Source organism: Dromiciops gliroides, chromosome 3, assembly GCF_019393635.1.
Source record: "Dromiciops gliroides isolate mDroGli1 chromosome 3, mDroGli1.pri, whole genome shotgun sequence".
Classification (NCBI taxonomy): Eukaryota; Metazoa; Chordata; class Mammalia; order Microbiotheria; family Microbiotheriidae; genus Dromiciops; species Dromiciops gliroides.
Window position 1 is genome coordinate 661,951,241 of NC_057863.1, and position 23,228 is coordinate 661,974,468.

The 23,228-nt window shown below is 43.1% G+C and overlaps 1 protein-coding gene across 3 annotated transcripts; it reads right to left on the reverse strand.

Annotated features, from left to right (window-relative positions):
* Positions 1–1,018: 1,018 nt before the first annotated feature.
* LOC122747018 (zinc finger protein 2 homolog) lies at positions 1,019–17,314 on the reverse strand. 3 transcript variants are annotated; one of them, XM_043993216.1, is made up of 4 exons: positions 17,270–17,314; positions 13,392–13,541; positions 12,678–12,773; positions 1,019–3,751 (listed from the first exon to the last, which is right to left on the reverse strand). In XM_043993216.1, exons 2-4 carry the CDS (start codon positions 13,537–13,539, stop codon positions 1,659–1,661), a joined length of 2,337 nt encoding a protein of 778 aa, XP_043849151.1. In that variant the 5' UTR covers positions 13,540–13,541; positions 17,270–17,314; the 3' UTR covers positions 1,019–1,658. The 3 variants fall into 3 exon arrangements, with proteins under 3 accessions (XP_043849151.1, XP_043849150.1, XP_043849152.1); XM_043993215.1 differs by having other exon boundaries at positions 13,392–13,518; positions 17,270–17,312; XM_043993217.1 differs by lacking the exon at positions 17,270–17,314 and adding an exon at positions 15,099–15,161 and having other exon boundaries at positions 13,392–13,518.
* Positions 17,315–23,228: the final 5,914 nt, after the last annotated feature.

Sequence of the window (23,228 nt, forward strand, 5' to 3'; positions counted from 1 at the left end):
AGGGGGTCTTTTGTAGGGAAATCACCTGTGAAGAGGAGGAAAGAGGTGGAGGATGAGAGGGCTCAGAGAAGGGTTTTTGAAGATGGGGGAGTTCTGGGCATTCCATGTTTTGTTAGACGAGTGGATGGAGTGCTGAAAGGAACTTGTTGCTCAGTTATTTTCAGTCAGCAACGAGTCTCCAGTTAGGGAGTTTCTTGGCAAAGGTACAGGGGTAGTTTGCCATTTCCTTCTCCAGTTTGTTTTACAAATGAGGAAACTGATGCAAACAGGGTTAAGTGACTTGCTTAGGATGACACTGCTACTAAGTCTGCAGCTCTAGTTTGTTCTCTTATGTGCGTTTATGTGTCTATCAGTTGTGGAGACTGTGTCTGAACAGAAAATTGCCTATAAGGTTAATCTCTGCAAAACCATGACAAGGGTGAACCTGATGGATTCTTTTTAATTTCCAAAATGGTGACACAGGGCTTGAATCAAAGTGGAGGCCACCCTGTGTCCTAAAGGCCCCCCTTTTTCCATGTGGCAGCTTCTAAGAGGAATTTAGCATGATCGATCTGTTATATACTAGTACTTTTGAAATTTTTTGTAATAGAATAGCTTAAATTCAAGAACTGTTTGGAATGTGTATTTTTAAAAGTCTCTGATCATTGAACCACAATGTCTTTAGGAACAGCTTTTGGCTTAAATTTACATAACTCTGGTAAATCAGGCCATATCCTGTCTTTTGGGCTACAAAAGCCTTGGGGGGAAGAAAAACTGCTGTTTTTCTCATAAGTTTCTAAGGTATGGGTGGATATCTCAGCTCTTTAAAGAAAATAAAGAAATTATAAACATTAGCTGGGAAACTCACCACTTTATAAAATGTACTATGTGAAACTATGAATAAGTCTTTTTCTTTTAAAGTGCTAAAAGTATTAGGCCTTAGAAAATTGAAATGTCCCATTTTTTTGTCTGCTAAGGCAAGATGATTGAACCATACCTCCCCCCGCCCCCCCCCCCCAGTTTCAGGAAGCTTGTGATTTTAAGGTTTCTGTGTAAAAGCATATACAACTGAATTAAGAACACCTGACTGGTAATTAATTGATTTGGTTTCAAATTTTTTTAAAAATCCAAATAATGTTTGAAGGTACTATGTTTTTAAAAATCCTTATGATATAATTGGTGAACTATTGTATCACCTATGGTGGAAAAGCAATTTCTCTTCTATCTGGATGTCAAATTAAAAAAAAAATTCTGTTAAAATGGGAAATCTGAGTTTACCTGTGTTTGATATTTAATCAATGTAAAAATGTTCCCACTGTTTTAAGGAGTTCTGAAGGCACTACACCTATCCTAATTCTTTTGTTATTAAGCATCTTATAGCAAAATCCATTTGTGTAATACTAACTTAAGGATGAAAAGCATATGACATTATGGGACTCATGTTATTCTGAGTCTAACTCCAAGCATGATCATTGAGGAATACAATTTATTTGACATGCACTCTTGTCCCCTTAAGTTCTTTTTGATTCTTGCCCTTGCCACTTTAAGTCTGTTCGACCCGGGCTCATGGCTTCAACCTCACGGCAAAGCCCATGATTTTCTTATACTATACAATAGGAATTCTCAGATGGGAAGTAAGAGATGGTTATTGCCTGAAGGTTTGACCACATTAATTATGTTCATAAGATTTCTTTGCAGTGTGGATTCCCTTCTGTGCACAGCAAGACTGGAGCTGCATCTGAACTTCTTTCCATACTGATTGCATTCAAAAGGTTCTCTCCAGTGTGGATTCTCTTATGCTTATGAAGACTGGAACTCTGTGTGAAAGCCTTTCCACACTGATCACATTCATAAGGTTTCTCTCCAGCATGGATTCTCTGATGTGCAGCAAGATTAGAGCTCAATGTGAAAGCCCTTCCACACTGCTTACATTCATAAGGTTTCTCTCCAGTGTGGATTCTCTTATGCTTAGTAAGACTAGAACTCTCTGTGAAAGTCTTGCCACAGTGATCACATTCAAAAGGTTTCTCTCCAGTGTGGATTCTCTTATGCTTAGCAAGAGTGGACCTCTCTGAGAAAGACTTCCCACAGTGATTACACTCAAAAGGTTTCTCTCCAGTGTGGATTCTCTGATGTGCAACAAGAGTGGACCTCATTGTGAAAGCCTTCCCACACTGATTACATTCAAAAGGTTTCTCTCCAGTGTGGATTCTCTGATGTGCAGCAAGATGAGAACTCTGTGTGAAAGCCTTTCCACACTGAAAACATTTATAAGGTTTCTCTCCAATGTGGGCTTTCTGATGGTTAGAAAGACCGGAAATATGTGCAAAAACCTTTCCACAATGATTACACTCATAAGGTTTCTCTCCAGTGTGGATTCTCTGATGTGCAACAAGAGTGGACCTTGTTGTGAAAGCCTTTCCACACTGCTTACATTCAAAAGGTTTCTCTCCAGTGTGGATTCTCTGATGTGCAGCAAGATGGGAACTCTGTGTGAAAGCCTTTCCACAGTGATAACATTCATAAGGTTTCTCTCCAATGTGGGCTTTCCGATGGTTAGAAAGACTGGAAATCTGTGCAAAAGCCTTTCCACACTGATTACACTCATAAGGTTTCTCTCCAGTGTGGATTCTCTGATGCTTAGCAAGAGCATAGCTCTGTGTGAAAGCCTTTCCACACTGATAACATTCATAAGGTTTCTCTCCAGTGTGGATTCCCTGATGTGCAACAAGACTGGATCTCTCTGTGAAAGCCTTTTCACACTGATTACATTTATAAGGTTTCTCTCCAGTGTGGATTCTCTGATGTCTAACAAGAGGGTACCTCTGTGTGAAAGCCTTTCCACACTGATTACATTCATAAGGTTTCTCTCCAGTGTGAATTCTCTGATGCTTAGCAAGAAGGGAATTCTTTGTGAAAGTCTTTCCACACTGATAACATTCATAATGTTTCTCTCCAGTGTGGAGTCTCTGATGGTTAGCAAGATTACAACTCAGTGTGAAAGTCTTTCCACACTCATTACATTCATAAGGTTTCTCTCCAGTGTGGATTCTCTGATGCACAACAAGATGCCATTCCTGTGTGAAAGTCTTTCCACACTCATTACATTCATAAAACTTTTGTCCAGTGTGAATGTTCTGATGACTAATAAGATCTGAGTTTGAAGCAAAGGCCTTTCCACAATGATGACATGCATATCTTTTCATTCCATGGTCAAATCCAGCATGGCAAGGAAGAGATGAGTGAAGGGAGGAGGTTGCTTTACATTCATTGTATTCAACAGGCTCCTTTCTACTGTGAATTTTCTGAAGAGTAATGAGCTTAGAGCTCTGACTGAAGGCCTTCCCATGTTTGTCAGCTACATAAGGCATTTCTCCAGTATCACTTTTCTGATGTGTAATGAGATCAGAATTTAAATTCAAGGCCATTTCCAGATGATTACCTTGATCCATTTGCATTTGCAGAGACTTCTCATGAGCCTTTAGTTGTTGAGGAAACCATTTATTATCTTCACTGTCCTGAACACCTTCATTCCATGAAGTCCTTCTCTTCCTGTTATTTAAGACTGAAGACTGTGTGAAGGCCTCTCCAATTTCACCAAACTTCCAGATACTCTTAGTATTTTTATCCACCTTGGTATTAGAGCCACAGATGTCTCTCAAACTGAAGTCACAGGCACCATTTTTACTCTGAAATCTATGATAGAAACATTCTTCCACAAGAATGTCCACCTTTGTAGTCATCTCCTTCACTTCAAACCTGGTCTCTGCACCTGAAGGAATCAATTATGTATTAACAGAAAGACAGATACACCTAAATATGTTCTGTTCTCTAATGGCGTCATGGAAACTCATTCATATTCTACTTCCTCAGTCAAAATGAAGAATTTTCCATTTAAAACAAGCAAAATCAATCTTTGGAAACACCTGCAAGATAGCTTATTTTATTTTGTAAATAGTATTTTCTTTTTTTCCAATTACATGTAAAGGTAGCTTTCAAAATTTATTTCCCATTCAATTTTGAGCTTCCAATTTTTTCTCCCTCCCTCTTTTTCCTTTCCCCTCCTGAAGATGGCAATCAATCTGATAGAACTTATACATGTGGAACCATGCATATACATTTCCACATTGGTTATGTTGTGAAAGACACAGGACAAAAGGGAAAAACCACTGTTGGGAAAATTTCAAAGTCCCAGGGTTAGACAAAGAAAGTGAAAAGAAAATAGTTTTATTGAAAGAGGGATCCTTTCTCACAATAAAGCTGAAGCTATCAAGACTTTCCACCATATTGGTTAGGCTTGGCTTTCCGACTTCTCCCCAGGTCTGATGGGTCTCTTATACCTCAGAATTTACTATTTTAGCTATCTGACCTTTAAGCTGATTGGTTTCTATACATAACCACAATTGGAAGTCAGGTAGTTGAATATTTGGTTTAAGTTTGTAGAATAGGCAAGTTAGCATTTGCCTTACCTCCTTTCTTCCTTCTTTTTTTTTTTTTTTGAGTCCTTTATTTTTTTGTGGGGCAATAAAGGGTTAAGTGACTTGCCCAGGGTCACACAGCTAGTAAGTTTCAAGTGTCTGAAGCCAGATTTGAACTTAGGTTCTCCTGAAATCAAGGCCAGTGCTTTATCCACTGTACCACCTAGCTGCCCCCTTAGCTCCTTAAAATCTATCTTACTTACTTCATTATCATTTTAAGCTACTAAAGAATATCTAAATCTTTTAAATCACATTTAGTAGTCTATAAACTGATTAATACTACTGTTAAATCACTTATATTTAAGGGGTGGGGGAAAATCTCACTCATACCATGAGAAAGAGAAAACAGAAAAAAAAGTCAAAATAGTATGCCTCAAACTTTTTTTCAGACTGCATATTTTTTTCTTTTAAAGTGGAGAGGGGGCAGCTAGGTGGTGCAGTGGATAAAGCACCACCCTGGATTCAGGAGGACCTGAGTTCAAATGTGACCTCAGATACCTGACACTAGCTGTGGGACCCTGGGCAAGTCACTTAATCCTCATTGCCCCAACCCCAGCCCCCCCAAAAAAGAAAAGGAGGCGGAAAGCATTTTCCATGATGAGTCCTTTGCAGTTGTCTTAGAGCAATAGTATTGCTGAGAACAGCTAAGTCTATCATAGTTGATCATAGCACAAGGTTGCTGTTACGTGTACAATGTTCGGTGGTTCTGCTCACTTAACTCACACTTAAGTATTTCCAGGTTTTTCTGAAATCTGCCTGTTCATCATTTTAAAAAGTATGATAGTATTTTATTACATTTATATTCTACAACTCATTCAGCCATTCCCTAATCAATGGGCATTCCTTCCCTTTCCAGTTATTTGCAACGGCAAAAAAAGCATCTACAAATATTTTTGTACATGTAGGTTTCTTTTTTATGATCTTTTTGGCATAAAGATTTAGTACTGCTATTGCTGGATCAAAGACTATGGAGTTTTATTGCCCTTTGGGCATATTTACAAATTGCTCTGCACAGCCATTGTGTCATGAAAATTTCTAAGTCTGAAGAAGAAAAGAAACAGTGAAATCTCCAAGCTGTAGAAATATAGATTTATTGAGAGGGGGATCCTGTCTCACAATAAAGCCACTGTAAGGCTTAGGGCCCAGAGACATAGAGCAGTACTGGTCTAAGATTTTTACACCATTATGAGGCTTAAATGCTTATATACCTTACTATTTTTAGACAATCTCCTCCCATTTTACAGTCCACCAAGAAACATAATAAAGTCTGGACAGTCGACCAATGAACAGTCAATTTTCTTGACATATTGCCATCAAAATGGGACAGTCTTTGACTTTTTAATGTCTAAAAAGACAATCACAGAATCAAACAATTGTCTACAATAAGTATTGTCAAGGCTGAAGTCAATCTTGTCTTCATCTAACATTTTATAACCACTGCTGCCTTATTTGCTCTATAAGAAATACTTAAACAGGTTAAATCACAATTTATACACTATATGCTGATTATTAAATCATAACTTATAATATAAAATATTGATTAAGTCACTTATACCTTTAAAAAAATCCTATATCTAAGGGTTGGGAAAAATTTCACTCAGTTGGATCAGTTCACAACCTCACCAACAATGCATTAGTGTTTTAATTTTCCCACATCTCCAACAGTTATTTTCCTTTTCTGTCCTATTAGTCAATCTGAGAGGTGTCAGGTGGTACTTCAGAGTTCTTTGAATTTTTATCTCTCTAATTAAAAGTGATTCAGAGCACTTCTTCATATGGGTAGAGGTAACTTTGATTTGAGTCTGAAAACTGCCTGTTTATATTCTTTGGACATTTATCAATTGGGGAATAGCTTGCATTCTTATAAATTTGGGTCAGTTCTTTCTATACTTGAGACAAAAGGCCTTTATCAGAAACACTTGCATTTTTCTCTTTTCCTTCTAATATTTGTTGCTGTAGTTTTGAATTTTTTTCATTTAATATAAGCAAAATGATTCACTTAGCATTTCATGATGTTCTCTATCTCTTGTTTGGTCCTAAATTCTTCCTCTGTCCACAAATCTGAGAAATAAACTCTTCGCTCTCCTGATTTGTTTGTGCTACCATCCTTTATATCTAAATCCTGTGCCCATTTTGACTGAATCTCGGTGTAAGGTGTGAGATGTTGGTCTTTGTCCAGTTTCTGCCATATCATTTTCCATGCTAACCAGCAGTTTTTGTCAAATAGGGAGTTCTTATTCTAGAAGCTGGAATCTCTTAGTTTCTCAACCTGTAGATGACTAGATATAATCATTTACTCCTCCTTCTTGGATACCTAACCTATTCCCCGGATCCTGTACTGTACTTCTTAGCTATTACCAGATAGCTTTGATGACTCCTGCTTTTCCAATACAGTTTTAGTTCTGGTACGGCTAGGCCAGCTTCCTTTGAAATTCTTTATTGCTTCTCTTCATACTCTTGACCTTCTCTTCTTCCAGATAAATTTTATATATTTTTCTATGTATGTAGCATAATTATTTTTCTCATAGTTTGTTGTTGCTTGAAGATGACCAAGACATTGGGGAGATGATGTCATGTCTTACAATGAATTGGATTTAAGTGAGGAAAGACTATGCAAAGCTCACCAACCTAACCCTCTCCTCCAGAGCCACCTGGGTCCAGTGGATAGATATTCATCAGCACAACCGGAGATGGCCCCAAATGCAGTGAGGGCTCTTGGCCTTTTCAATTAAAGTCTTTCTCAGGTCTCAGTTTGTCTGAGGCAATGCCTATTCAGTGGTTAAGGTTAGGTTGTTGTTTGTCCTTCATTCTCAAGAGGGCCATGACATCAGGTTGATGTCATGGGTCCAGTGGCAAGGCATATATCAACACCACTGGAGATGGCCCAGGATATTTGAGGCTACTGGGGTTGAGTGACTTGCCCAAGGCCACACACTTAGTCAAAAAATAGAAGAGACAAGATTAGGGAGTGAAACCAGCAAGCTGCCTGAGCTCTCCCAAATTTCCCTCAGAAACAATGTTAAATTAAGCCTCTCAACACATTCTAGAGCTGCAAAGTCTGCCAAAATGATGGAGTGAAACAATCTTTGGGCTTAAGATTACCTCACCAGGGTAAAGGGGGAGCTCAACCCAGCTCACAGGCTGTCTGGGCAAGCCTGCAAAAGGCTCTTAGCCTCAGCACAGATCAGCAGCTGAGCACCCTCAGTCCAAGCTCAGCAAGCCGGTGGCACAGCAGGCCAGCTGTGACAGCCCTGGCTTCAATGCTGAAGGCCATTTGTCAGCTTGGGTATCTGCTCCCCCACAGGCCCAACAAGGCTGAGCCACTAGAGTACAGTCAGCAACTGCAGGGAGCTGAGGCCTCAGAGCAAAATGCCAGTGACTGGGCCCATGGCCTCCAGCAAAAGAAGCTAGGGACAGTGCATATTCTACCCCAGAAGCAGAACTTAACTTGTACCTTAAAAGGCACAAAAGAGGTTAAATGTGAATAATAGAAGAGAACCCTCACCATGAACAATTACTATCCTGACAGGGAAGATCAAAAGAGAAACTCAGGAGCACAACAGTGATAAAACACCTGCATGTGAAGCCTTCAAGGGGAAGAAGAATTGGTCTTGATACCAAAAAGCCCTCTTGGAAGAGCTCAAAAAGCCTTTAGAAACTAAGTAAGAGATACAGAAGAAAAATTGGGAAAAGAAATGAGAGTCATTCCAGAGAAAAGTCAATAGCTTGGAAAAAGAAAATCATGCCTTGGAAAATATGGTTGGACAAATGGAAAAGAAGGTGTAAAAGCTGACTGGGGGAAGTAATTCCCTAAGAATCAGAATTGGGCATAGGGAAGCTAATGACTCAATGAGACAAGAGGAAGAAATAAAGCAGAATGAAAAGAATACAAAAGTAGAAAATATAAAATACCTTTTCAGAAAACAACAGCCCAGGAATATAGCCAGGAGGGACAACTGAAGAATAATGAGACTACCTGAGGAACACGACCAAGAAAAGAGCCTAGCCATTATCAAGGAAAACTGCCCCAATTTCTTAGAACCAGAGGAAAATTTATTCATTGAAAGAATCCACTGATCACCTCCTGAAACACACCCCAAAAGGAAAATGCCAAGGAATACTGTAGTCAAACTACAAAATGAGCAAGTATTGGAGAAAATACTGTAAGCCTTCAGAAACAATTTAAATATAAGAATCAATCAGAATTACAAAGGACCTGGCAACTTCAACATTAAATGATCAGAGGGCTTGGAATGTGATACTCTGGAATGCAATGGAACTGGGACTGCAACCTAGAATGTACTACCCAGTAAAATTAAGCATAATCTTTGAGGGGTAAAATGGACATTCAATGAAGTAGGGGACTTTAAAGAACTTTTCTAAAGAAAAGCCCAGAACTGGGAATTCAATGAGAGGACTTTCAAGCATTTGTGATAAAAAAAACCTGAGCTAAATAGAAAATCTGACTTTCAAATACAAGACCCTAGAGAAGCATAAAAAGGTAAACAGGAAAAAGAAACCATAAGTGTTATTAAAAGGATGAATATTTACTTTCCTACATGGAAAGATGATACTTGTAACTCAAGAATTTTCTCATTATACAGACAACTGAATGGAGCATATTTAGACACAAGGCACAGGTTTGAGTTGAATATGAAGGGATGATATCTTTAAAAAAGTAAAATTAAGGGGTCAGAGGAATGCACTGAGACAGAAGGGAAAGGGAGAGGGGGAATGGGGTGCTGTATCTCACATAAAAGAAACAAGAAAAAGCTTATGGAAGGGAGGGGAAGATGGGGGAGGGGATGGGGAGTGAGTGAGCCTTACTCTCATCAGAATTGGCTCAAAGAGGGGATAACATACACACTCAATTGGGTATAATCATCTATCTTACCCTGCAGGAAAGTAGGAGGGGAAGGGGATAAGAGGGGAGGGGTGAAAGAAGGGAGGACAGACGGGGGGGGGGGGGGGGAGGGCAGTCAGAAAAAAATTTGAAGCAGGAGACAAGAGCCATGTAAGATGATGATGATAAAACATGGTACTTTGCTGGGCTGTTGGTAAAGACAATTCTTTCTCAGGTATAAGGTACTGTATAAATCTTATCTATTATTATTTTCACAATAATCAACCTAGTGAGTTTATTGTTAAGGAAATCTCTCTTTAAAGTACTATATAGGGGGCAGCTAGGTGGCGCAGTGGATAGAGCACCGGCCTTGGAGTCAGGAGTACCTGAGTTCAAATCCGGCCCCAGACACTTAACACTTACTAGCTGTGTGATCCTGGGCAAGTCACTTAACCCCAATTGCCTCACTAAAAATAAATAAATATATATATATTTTTAAGTACTATATAAATGTAGTTTACTATTGTAAAGATTGGAATGTTGCCACCTGCTGGAGACTTACTATAGGAAAGCTCCACCATGAGGAGAATGCCTCTGAATACAAGGCCATGTGGCTTTTCTTTAGCATCAGGAAGTGACCTTTGCTCCTGGGTACTGTCTATCAAGCCTACCAGCCAATCAAATTGAGAAGCCTCCCATTTCTGGGAGGAACACACATGAAATAGGAAGCAGGCGCTGGTGGAGGGGTGCTCTCTCTTTTTGCTTCCTGACTTTGCCATGGTGGGTCGGATGATAGGGTCTCTTAGAAATAGGTAGATTTTTACCTTTCTCCCTGATCCTAATGCTCTTTAATAAATACTTAAACATTTAAATACTCTTGCTAAAGCTTATAATTTATTGGCAACCACTAATTAGATTTTAGATAGTATAGCTAGAATTTTAGCCCTTACACTATTAAAAAAATTAAAAAGATGAGCAGGATGCTATGGATAACAGAATAAATATCATGGGGAAGTGAGAAGGATGGAAGGCAAAGAGTTAACAATAGTAATCATGAAAAAGACAAAAGGGGGAAAAATGTACAAAAAAAATTGATAGCAACTCTTGGTGGAGGCTAAGAATTGAGAATCAAGGAAATGTCCATCAATTGAGGAATGATGGAAAAAGCGGTGCTATAGGATTGTAGTGGAATGGTCTTGTGCTACAGGAAATGACAAACAGGATGACCCCTGAAAAACCTGGAATGACTAATGAACATCTATGTATACGGAAGTGAGCAGAGCTGGGAGGACATTGTGCATAGTGACAGCAGTATTGTTCAATGAGCAACTGTGAATGACTTGACTACTCTCAGCAATGCAATGATCCAAGACAATCCCAAGGAACTATTGAGGAAGCTTACCATGCACCCCCATAGAAAGAACTGATAAAAAGAACACTTGTGGATTGTACATATATAACCTGGTTGTGATCTTGTGGAGGGGGGAGGAAAGGGAGTGAGGGAGGGAGAAAAATTTGGAACTCTAAATCTTATGAAAATTAATGTTGAAAACTACCCTTATATGTAACTGGAAAAAATAAAATAAAAGTTTGTTTCTAAAAAAAAAAAATAAAGTACTATATAAATGTAGTTTACAGGGGCAGCTAGGTGGCACAGTGGATAAAGCACTGGCCCTGGATTCAGGAGGACCTGGCCTTAGACACTTGACACTTACTAGCTGTGTGACCCTGGGCAAGTCACTTAACCTTCATTGACCCACAAAAAAAAAAGATCAAGCTATAAATGTAGTTTACTATTTAAAAAATAAAAAAGATGAGCAGGCTGCTATCAGAAAAACCTGGAAACACATGAGCTCATGCAAAGTGAACTGTACTGTATACAAAATTACAGCAATATCTTAAGAAGATCTCCTGTGAATGACTTAGATTTTTCCAACAATACAATGATCCAAGACAATTCTGAAGAACTCAACAGAGAAAGAACTGGTGGTATCTGAACCCAGATTGAAGCATAATTTTTGTTAGTTGCTTTTTCTAAAGTTGTTTTTGTCTGTTTTCTTTCACAACCTGACTAATGTGGAAATGTTTTACATGACTACACATGGATAACTTTTATTGAATTGCTTGCATCCTTAAGGAGGAATGGGGAATAGATGAAGAGAATTTGGAACACAAAGGTTAAAAATTGATGTTAATATTTGTTTTTACATGAAATTTTGGAAAAATTTAATTCTAAATAATTAAAAATAAATTAAAAAATGATTTAATGGCAACTTATGGAGTAAAGAATTGCCATGGTGTGTTTGCCATATATTTTTCCCATGGAACAACAAGTAGATGCTTGTTTGAGGCATTAATATATTTCACTGTGGAGTGATTTGCAACCCTCATGATTAGACACAAAATGATGTTTGGTACCACTGCTTCAAGTCTCTCATTCTAATCCTCCACCAAGCTACCCAATTCATCTACTACAGGACACTTCTGATCATGTCACTGCTCACTCGATAAAACATCCTATTACCAGGATCAAATACAAAATCCTATGCTTGGCTCTTAAGGCCCTTTGTCATCAGTCCCTCTCTGACCGACCCACTCTTTTTACACCTTACTCTCCTTCCAAATGTGTAATCATAGAGGCAGCTAGGTGGCGCAGTGGATAGAGCACAGGCCCTGGATTCAGGAGGACCTGAGTTTAAACCTGACCTCAGACACTTAACACTTACTAGCTGTGTGACCCTGGGCAAGTCACTTAGCCCCAATTGCCTCACCAAAAAAAAACAAAAAACAACACAGCAAATGTATAATCATCAGTCATACAGGTTTCTTTGTTTCTTGACTAGCAGCATCTGCTGACTACAAGTTCTCTCTGGATGCCCCTCTAGCTTGCTCTGGCTTCCCTGAAGCGCCACATAGAATTCCTCCTTTTAGAGTAAGTCTCCTCCAGTCTTCCCTACCCATAGGGCCTCCCCTCTCTTGATTATCTCCAATTCATCCTGAATATATTGGTTTTGTAGATAGTTGTTTACAAGGTGTCTTCCCCATTAGACTGAACTCCTTGAGAGCAAAGCCTATCTCTTGCCATTCTTTGTCTTCCTGGTGAGGTGCTTAGCAGTGTCTGGAACATGGTCTGGGCTTAATAAGTGTTTTGTTTTGTCACTACAGGGGAACTGAAAGGCCAAGCAGTCTGACCTGCTCTTCTGTATTCGAGATGAGGAAATTGGGGCTCAGGGGCTCAGGATCCCGCTGCTGAAATGGGTCTAAAACCCAATTCCAGGTCAGACCTTCCTGCCCACAAGTCTAGCACTCCCTGCACCACAACACTCAGAGACCTCTTATGAGAGCAGCCCTCATACACCTGCTTTTATGTCACTCACCTGGACAGGAGCTCCTTGCACCTTTTTCTTCTACCATCCCTGGTGCTTCCCCTTCCTGCAAAGGGGAAGGCAAATCTTCTCTAGAAACTGGAAATCCTGGGAATACAGAGTAAGGAAAGAATGAAGAGAAAGATACAATTTACTCCTCTTGAGGGAAAGGAGACATGCAAGCAAAGATGACAGGATGGTTCCCAGGGTAAGGCTTGTTGGGATCTCTGGAGGCAGACGGACATCACCCAGCCCATTGGGAATCAGAAAACTCCACCTTTATTCCCCTCTTTCCTAGAAGGACTACAGGCACAATGACTAGCTTCCATTACCTAGAAATTAGAGGCTGCTGGTAGTGCAGGAGTAAAAGCCCTGTGCCTGCTGTCAGAAATAACAGTTTAAATCCCTGTCAGACCCCTGGGCAAGCTATGTAAGCTCTGTTTGCCTCACTTCTCTCAAATGTGAAATGGGCATAATAATACTAGAAAAATCATACGGATATTGTGGAGACCAAATGAGAGTAATTCTAATACACTTTGCCCAGTGCTGGATATAAAGCAGGTATACAAAAATGCTTATTCCATTATCTTCCTTTCCCAACATCTGGACTGGAATTTGAAGGAACAAAGAGGGAAGAATCAGGACAAACTTGCTAGGCCTGGCAGGATGAGGAGCAGGGAGCTACCATGTCAGTAGCTCACAGTCACCAGGGGCAAAGGTCCTTACCCACAGAGAGCAGGTTCTGGACATTCTCCAGCATGACCTCCTTGTACAGCTCTCTCTGAGGATGGTCCAAGAGGCACCACTCCTCCTGGGTGAAATCCACAGCCACATCCTGGAAGGTCACCAACTCCTGAGCCATCAAAAGTCCCATCACTTACAAGAGAACAAGAATTCACAATTCATCTAGTCCAACCCTCATCGACACAGAGAAGAAACTGAAGCACAGAAGGGAGGGCCCCAAAGCTCCTTTAATCTTGATGAGAGTCAGAGAGAACACTTGACACCATGTCTAATTAGAGCCCAATGGAATGTGGAGAAAACATCTATATCTGAACTGAGAATCATGATGGAATACTAAATGTTCAATAAAAAGAGTAATCTCTTAGTATGAAATGTTTCTCCCCATAGGCTCAGGGAGAAGGGATGTGCCCTCAGAGTGAGGTATGAGAGTCTGTGGAGAAGATATGAAATCCAGCCTCAAAAGAAGGGATATTTTGGGCGCAGCTAGGTGGCGCAGTGGATAGAGCACCGGCCCTGGAGTCAGGAGTACCTGAGTTCAAATCCAGCCTCAGACACTTAACACTTACTAGCTGTGTGACCCTGGGCAAGTCACTTAACCCCAACTGCCTCACTAAAAAAAAAAAAAAAAAGAAGGGATATTTTACAGGTCATCAGGGATATTAAAGAAATTTATTTTGGTTTTTTTGTTGTTGTTGTTGTTGTTTTTGCAGGGCAATGAGGGTTAAGTGACTTGCCCAGGGTCACACAGCTACTTAAGTGTCAAGTGTCTGAGGCTGCATTTGAACTCAGGTCCTCCTGAATCCAAGGCCAGTGCTTTATCCACTGCGCCACCTAGCTGCCCCTATTAAAGAAATTTATAAAGATTTTGTGACAAGTTGGCCAATATTCTGTACTCTGGGGGGAATAACATTATTAGTCATCACTGAGAAGAGCAAAGAAAAAAACCACCTCGTTAATTTCCTAAAAGGTTGAAATAAAGTCGTACTTGGATAATAGCATGAAGAGCATTCTTAAGTAATATTGCTGACAATGTGCCCTGAAGTGAGAGCTATGAGAATCTGTTTACAGAAAAGTGAAGGAAAGTTACATATTGTAATACTGAGAGATTGGGGTAACATGGGGTATGATATGTTATAACCAAAATAAATCCTATTTCTTTGCTTTCTGATTGTTTTCACTAGTTTATGGAATATATTCATTCATGTTAATATTTAGTTATATAAGGGGGCAGCTAGGTGGCACAGTGGATAAAGCACAGGCCCTGAATTCAGGAGGACCTGAGTTCAAATTCGGCCTCAGACACTTGACACTTACTAGCTGTGTGACCCTGGGCAAGTCACTTAACCCACATTGCCTTGCAAAAAATTAAAAAAAAATTTACTTATATAGAAAAAAGAGTACCTATGATTTTTTATTAAAAAAATTTTTTTTTTTTAGTGAGTCAGTTGGGGTTAAGTGACTTGCCCAGGGTCACACAGCTAGTAAGTGTCAAGTGTCTGAGGCCGAATTTGAACTCAGGTACTCCTGACTCCAGGGCTGGTGCTCTATCCACTGAGCCACCTAGCTGCCCCTGAACTCATTCATTTATAAAAAAATACATTTTTATATACATTTTTTTCTTGATTGGGGTTGGAGATTGAGCTAATTCATATATTAACTATTTATGAAAAAGAAATTCTCTCCACTTACCCCTAAAACATTAGAACATTTAGGACCAAGAGTCAAGACAAACAGTTAAGAAGCAGAATGATGAATCCCAGACAAGAGAGCAGCTACATCTGCAAGTCCTTTGATACTTGGGGAGGTTTGTCTATTTGTCCAATCTGCTACATGCAGAACCTGAATTTGGCCAATGCAGTTGGTTTTTGATGCTCTTCCATTTCTAGTAGAATGAAAGGTTGGACCTTTTTTAGAGGTTCTATTCTTTTGAAGCCATTCTTTTCCCTTTTTTTCTTGTTAGGTCATATAGCTGAGATGGGGAGACTGTGTCTACATGCTCTGTGGAACTCTGAAACACACATGTCCATCACCCACTCTGGGAGGGTGTCACTCTCTTGAAAGAATAAATAAATAATTCTCAGTTTATGGTTTGCTTGTAACTTTTACTCCTTTATTCTGGCTGTCCCTACCAAGGACCCTAACAAATCTCCCAACAGGATCCCGGGAGATGTTTCTATGCCTCCAACACATAGCAGACTCCAAATATCCCTATCCAGGCTTCTTGCAGCTCAGTCCTCTTCTCCCTGACCCAGCGACACAGGCCTCCTGGCTGAGCCTTGACCAAGACTCTCCACAGCCTGACTCTGTGCCTTTCCAATAGCCGTCTCTCACGTTTGCACTGACCACCCTCCTCACCTGGGCCTCCTGGTGTCCTGGGAAGAGGGATCCCAAACCCTAAGGGATCATTAAACTTTGCCAAGGGAAAAGCCCCTCTGCCCTCTCAGGAATGTGGTGTGGCTGAGCACAAAGACCCTGGTCTGCAAGGAACAAAGGTGATGTACCGATAAGGATGGGTGCTATGCCACCCAGGCACTGCTTCCCCTTTGTTTCCCTCACGGCTGCTTTGCACACTGCTTTTGGTTGTAAACATACAAAAGACCAGGTCTTCTCCTACCCAGGGGGACAGTTTTCCCACAGTGATTCTGTCTCCTGGCCATATATGCCTCTCTCCTAATGCATCTCTATTTCTTTTACGAGATTTGTGATCAGCCTCCAATGTGTGGATGAGCTAGCTGGTCCCCAGATCCAGGTCACAAGGCCCCCAACATTAAGGTGCTGAAATCCAGGAAAAGTCAACAGACAAGTAAAATGGCAGGCTGCTCATATGACTCTTGGATTCCCCAGGTGGGGTGTACACTGTGTTTTTTTTCTCTGACAGGAACCTCAGTCTCACTGGGCGCCCCCATTGTCTGCGGTCTGAATAACCAGGCAACTGCCAGATTTTGTTCTTTATAATCAGAAAACCTCCTGACTGGAGAAATGCTTAGGTTTTTGTCAGCACCTACCTGGAGGCAAGTGTGGTCATCTGTCCCTGTGGTCTAGCCCAGGCCATAATAAGGGACAAGCAGAAAGCATTCCCTATGATCCTTCCCCCTGGGTATATCCTTAAAAGATTGGGGGGGGGGGGTAGGGCAGCCAGGTGGCACAGTGGATAGAGCACCGGCCCTGGAGTCAGGAGGACCCAAGTTCAGATCCAGCCTCAGACACTTAACGCTTACTAGCTGTGTGACCCTGGGCAAATTACTTAAACCCAATTGCCTCACTTAAAAAAAAGGGGGGGAATGGACTTAGGTGCAAAGAAATGAATGATTTTCTATTGCCTCCAAACCTTTGGGTGAGCTAGACCCAGATCAAGGCCACCAGTCTGCCCCACATTGGCTTCCTTCACATCTCAGCAAAAACCTCACCTTCTGAAAATGAGCTTTGCCTGGTCCCTGACACTGCTTGGGCCTTCCCTCTGAGGGGCCCTCCCATTCATACTGTAGAGACCTTGTGTGGACCCAGCTGCTGCCCTGTTATCTACCAAGGAGACTGTGATGTGAGCCAATTGAGGGCAGCACCTGTTATCATTTGAACCTTCCTTTGCATCCCCAGTAGGCTGGCACAGTGCTTGGCAGAGGGGCCACTGTCAATACTCATTGACTTGATTTAAGAAATGTAAAATGAGAGAGATTCAGAGAGAGCAGGGAAGACTGGGGTGGCCTGAGGGAGAAGGAAATGAGCAGAACCAGGAGGACAATGTCTGCTCTGCTGACAGCCCTGCAGAGGACAATGTACATGTAACAGCAAAAAGCTTCCTTGGCTCTGCTGGATCCCACCTTTGCTGATGCTGGTCAGGTCTGTGGATGGGCTGCACTCACCTGGGATGAGGGTCTCTGGGTCCCTGCAGCCATCCTCTCTGGTTCCGGGTTCTCTCCTTGAAAGGGGCTTCGGTGGTCAGCAAACTGGCCTGGGGAGGGAGAAGGGTCTCAGAGTGGGAGAGACACTGTCCTTGCCTTTTCTTCCTAGGGTGGACACTGGCCTACTTGGAATTACAGAGCTTGAAGTCTCAGAGCACTTAGAAAGGCCCTCCCCTCAGGGGAGAGACTCTAACCAGAACAGGAGGACAGCAGGGAGGGTCAGGCTTGGACCTGAACTTGGTGTGAACAGAAGAGGACTTGCCACCCTCTTAAACTGGGGCTTCTAATATATATGTTTGTTACTTATAATTAGAAGCTTTAGCACCAGTTTGGGGGCATTAAGCATTTATTAAAATATATTAGATATTAATAAAGAGAGAACATGTGGAGTTCAGAAAGTTCAGAAGCTCTACATACCTAGGATAGAAGAGTCAGAACAAGGTAGGTGTGAATTCAATCAAGTCAACTTGAAGTGAGTCAATCAGCAAAATCAATCCAATCAATCTTTTCTTTTTAAATTAACATTTTAAATCTTTTTTTTTTTTTTTGGTGAGGCAATTAGGGTTAAGTGACTTGCCCAGGGCCACAAAGCTAGTAATTGTTAAGTGTCTGAGGCCAGATTTGAACTCAGGTTCTTCTGAATCCAGGGCCTGTGTTCTATGCACTGCTCCATCTAGCTGCCCCCAATCACTCTTAATATAATCCCCTCAACAGGGGTAGTGAAACTGTAATACTTGGACATAACAAGAGACCACTAGGACAGAAATTAAAAGGATAAGTAAGAAAGAAGATTTAGCCCCTAATTGGCTACAGGGAGATGGGGCCAAGACAGAGGAAAGACTCAGGGATGGCTTCTAGGTTGCTAATGTAGAGGAAATGGCTAGGTTGCCAATGAGAATTTGGGGGAAACAGCTTCTCCCCCAATAGAATGACCCTGGAGGTCAAAGAAACTGAACTGTCTTACAGGATTATGTAAACAGAGAGAGACCTCAGGGAAGCCTCCAAAAACTGGGGAGTCGCCAATAAGATGTTCTGAGGGAATTAACTAGAGACCCACCTCCTCTGGCCCCACCAGATATTCTGGGCATGAGAAAACATCCCCATTGAAATAACCTCTGCAACTCCTGAGAGGAAGGTTAACATTCTCCCCAAATCACCTGACATCCTGCCTCTATACCCAACCAGCCCAATGAGCAAAGTGGCTGCCCAGCCTCCCCAGATGGACTGAGGCTGTGTAAAACCCTATTTATGCCTCTACTTCCCCTTGTTCCCTTGAGATGCTCCCCACAGGGCAGCTGCCAGGGAGCTGATGCTACTTTATCTTCAGGCAGGGATTCCAGCTAGGTGGGCCTGGAGGCAGGAAGAACTGAGTTCAAATCTGACCTCAGGCACTTTCTCTGTGTGACTCTGGGCAAGTCACTTGACCTGCTTGTCTCACTTTCCTCAATTATGAAAGAAGGAGAATAATGGCATCTACCCCAAAGGCTGCTGTGAGGATTCCATTTTCCAAGTGCTCAGCAGTGCCTGGAACCTGGGTGCTAGAGAAAGGCTAGCTCTGATTATTCTTATTACTGTCCAGGAGGTTTTGGGGACCTCTGGGCTGAGGAATTCCCCAACACTGACCTAAAGTTGCTGAAGGAACAACACTGATTGTCCTCTGCACCCCAGTGCAGTGTCTGGGACATACAGATGAGGAAACTGAGAGGGTAAGACATCAAGTCACTTAAGAGAGGTGATAGCCATGTGAGAGAGGTTTGGACTCAGGTCTAGCTGACTGAGGTCCAGCACTACCCACTGTACCACCCAGCTAGTTCCCTTCAGAGAGATGACTGAGAACCACTTCAGAAAAGCAGGCCCAGGACTGAGGGAGAGTTACCCCCATGGGGAGTGAGGTGGGGAAGGAAGAAAAGGGAACCAAATCAGATCAGAGCAAGAACTTGTGGATCCCCTGGTTATCAGTCCAACAGGCAGGAGAATCCAAGGACAAGTGTTTATCTGTTAGGTGGTGATGGTTGACAAGAACCACTGCTACAGAGAAGTCAGTAAAAAGCCAATGAAAGGGGCTGGGTCTTGTCAAAAACTAAAGAGCTTTTATTTGCCTGTCTCCTACCAAAAAAAATAATAAACAGATCAGATAAATTAATTTTATAACATCTACCATTTGTTTCCAAACCTGTCCTACGGAAAAAAAAAATCAGAGAACATAATGTCTCCTAGAGAAAACAGATCAGAGACAGACAGGAAAAACAGTACCAGTTTATTTGTCCCAAGAAGAAACAAGCATGATTCATGCAGAGACCCCTTCCAAAGGAGCCCACAGACTCCCCCTCTTTCTGTTCACTGGTCACAGGGTGTTGTCAGTCTCATTAGCATAATACAAATCAACCCCAAAGCATGGATGGAAAGAAAAGCAGTTTTAACAATTTCAGTTATAACAAGTATGGAGGAAATACAGAACCACCAGGATAAGATGACAGGATTCCAAAAAGGAGTTTGGCAAGGATGCAAATGCCCAGACTTCCCCATAAGATAGGGAGTTATCTGCTAGCTATCTGGGCTCAGTTTGGAGCTCAGTTGAAGGACATTGTGCTTCTATTAATCCAGGGTTTCAGAAAATACTTTTGGATACTAAGGCACCTCCATCAAGCCCAGGTGATCCATACATTCATATTAACAGTCTTTGGCAATGGGACCACTGCTTGTAGCTGACTGAAGGAACTCTGATTTCCAAGAGGTGGAGAAGGGAGCAGGGGGTGGGAAAGAGAGGGACCATCCCACACAGGGAGTATTGTCTGGGAAATCACCTGTGAAAAGGAGGACAGGGGATAGCTTAAGGATGAAAGGGTTAAGAAAAGGGTTTTTGTTTTGTTTTGTTTTTAAGATGGGGAGTTCTGGGCGTTGCATGTTTTTATATTAGCTGAGTGGACTGAGAGCTGAAAGATGTTGCTCATTTTCAGTCAGGAACGACTCTTCCTGACCCCATTTGGGAGTTTCTTGGCAAAGCTATGAGGCTGGTTTGCCATTTCCTCCTCCAGTTTGTTTTACAGGTGAGGAAACTGAGGCAAACAGGGTTAGGTGACTTGCTTAGGATCACACAGTCAGTAAGTGTCTGAGGCCACATTTGCACTCAGGAAGACAAGTCTCACACACTGTAGCCCAGGTGCTCCATCCCCCCTGCCACCACCCAGTTGCCTCCTTGAAGGGATGACCTGAGTTCAAATTCCACCAAGACCTTGTTATGTTCATGCTGGGCAAGTGAACTTGAGACTCCTCTGTAATAATATGGCTTCTGTCACAGAAACAAAGTCCTTGAAGTACCCCACGCCCTGTATAACTGGGATGTTATAACATCCAATGCAACCCTCAATTCCACAAATTGGGAAAACTAGACCATAGGATTGAACACGGGTTTGCTGCAGATCTCTCCATTCTTCTCCTACTCTTCCCCCTTCCAGGCATGTACTACACTCACCAGGCTTTCCCTCCCTCCCCCAAACAGAAAACCACCCCCAAGCTCTGCTCCCTCCTGCTTGGGGGCTCTCTCCTCCCCTCCCCCTCTGCCTTAGCTTCCTTCAGGATGGTTCTCAGATCCCCCCTTCTGCAGGCCTGCCCTGGTTTTCTTCCTCCCTCCCCAGCTGCTGGTGCTTCCTCCTCTCAGACTACCTTCCATCTGTGTCCTCTCTACAGGCTTGATCTGAAGAATTGTGTACCTGTTGTCAATAGAGAGTCAGACTCAGGAAGTCAGGCTCCCAGCCCTGCCTCAGACCCAGGCTGTCAAGGACACCTTCCCCTGGTAAGAGATTAAGGGCCTGGGATGTTGCCAAAACCCAGGCTAGCTCAGACATTCAGGGAGCTGGCATCATCTCCCAGGAGTCGGGGCACTCCGCCTCCTCCCTCCCCCCATAATCTCCCCAATATTCGTAAATTATGTGGCAACCCCCTTATCCTCCCATTAGAGAGTGAACTCCCAGGACTAGGGCTGCCTTAGTCTTAGAATCTCCTGCAATTGACAGGCTGGAACTTGGCAGAGCTACAGTTTCAGAAACTGATCAAGGGGCCATTCAGGAGAAACAAAGGAAGACTCCCAAATGGGAGGGGGAGAAGGGGAGGGGACTGGGGCAGGAGAGATCCTGGGGGCGTCATTAGCATTTCTAAGGTTCTAAAGTCAGACTCCCACCAGCTGACGGGGGAAGGCTGACTCGGCGGGGGGTCAGCTCCTTGGCCAGCTCTTCCAAGAGGACTTTTTGGGCTCAGGACCGATTCCTCTTCCCTGTCACGGCTTCACCAGCGGCACTTTTATCTGTCGTCCTCCCTCTCGCCCTTTGACCCACGTGAGACAGACCTTTCCTGAAGACCTTCCGGGTTGTCTTAAGCCAGAAGATCGTTTCACTCCATCCTTCTGTAGGTTTAATTTAAGGTGATTTCGAAGGGAGATTTCGGGGAGCTCAGGCAACTTCCGGGTTCCTCTCCGCCATCTTGGCTCCGCCTCCTACAGCCTGGGAGGCGTGTCCATGGGCCGCTCCAGCCCCAAGCCCCTCCCAGTCTAAACTTCCCTTAGAAAGGGGATTAGAGAGGAAAGCCCAGGCTGAGAGGGGGGAGGCAATGAAAGGGGATTCCAGAGTCCAGGAGTGAGTGGGGATGAAGGAATAAGCAATGCCAATCCAGTTGACTGGAGCCAGGCTCAGAGATGGAAGGAGGGGAGATGACCCAACAATTCCCTCTGCTTTCTGGGGATGGGTCTGTCACCAAAATGACTTGGATTTCTGGTCAGGGTTGCCAGCACCTGTACTCAGGTAGGCTCCTCAGGGCAGACCTGCTGGCTGGACCTTATTGCAAATTCTGGAATCTGTTCATTGGAGCTGATTTCCTTCCCCCATACACTGGGAGAGGTAAGAGGAATTGAGAAGCAAGCCCCAGTTCCCCTGACCCTTAAGAGGGAGCCACAAGTTCCCTGGCTCCTGGGACCCTGGTCCCTGCCCACAGGGCCCTTAGAAGTGAAGCTGAGCAGGGGCAGAAAGGGGTCACAGCCCCAAGGCTTCCTTAGAACCTCAGCATCTTCTACTTCCATGGCCAGCTCAGTCAAGAAGCCTGAACAGGCCAATCAATGAATAATGAATTAAGCATCTGCTGGGCGGTGCAGTGGTAGAGGACTTGGCCTGGAGTCAGGAGGACCCCAATGGCAGCCAGGAGAACGTTGGTGGTTGGAGCTGGGCTTCCTGCAGTCCCTCAGTGTGTCTGCAGGACTCTCCCAGTTCAGCCTGGGCCCCAGCCTGGGCCGGGCTGGGGGGAGGGCCAGATGAGCTGGCCAAGGGAAATAGAAAACTGAGCAGGGCCTGAGATGGTGCCCAAGGCTGGAGGCCACTTTTCATTGGCCAGCTCTCAAAGGCCCCTGGGCTAGAGGAGAGAAGAGACCTCAGAGCTCCAGGCCGGCATCTTGTCTTGGAGACTCTGCCTTCTCTGATTTCTTCTCAGGCTGGCCAGAGGTGACTGAAGCCAGATGGGGCCGCTCCTGGAATCTGTCCTCCCACCTCCCATAACGCCCATGATTGATGTTCCTGCTCTCCCCAGCCCTCACCCTTCCTGGCCATTCAAGGCCAAACTTGACTCCACCCTGCTCCTGCACGGCCCCTCCCCATGGGAATGGGATCCAGGGAGACATTCCTTTCCAAGCCAGATGTCTCCCCAGAGACATCTCCTCTGAGCCTGGGAGGAAGAGACAAAGACCTCTAGCCTGCTACCCCCTCCACTCACCCAGGCTCCCCTCTTCCCCACAAAACCATCACGAATGATAATCACTCACATTTATACTGCACATGAGGGTTTCTCAATCAGCTTTCAACAAAACATCAAAACTGTATTGACTTATCTAACTCTATTGGCTTTGGGGCGAAAAAAAATCTAAGGTGTAGGTGATGGTCTC

Excerpts from the sequence above, each read along its gene's own strand:
- LOC122747018 (XM_043993215.1), bottom strand. The coding sequence starts at position 17,302 with ATGGCTGCAGGGACCCAGAGACCCTCATCCCAG. Across the intron at positions 12,774-13,391 it reads CCAGAACCTGCTCTCTGTGG|GATTTCCAGTTTCTAGAGAA; the intron begins GTAAGGACCTTT and ends CTGTATTCCCAG. Across the intron at positions 3,752-12,677 it reads TGCAAGGAGCTCCTGTCCAG|GTGCAGAGACCAGGTTTGAA; the intron begins GTGAGTGACATA and ends TGATTCCTTCAG.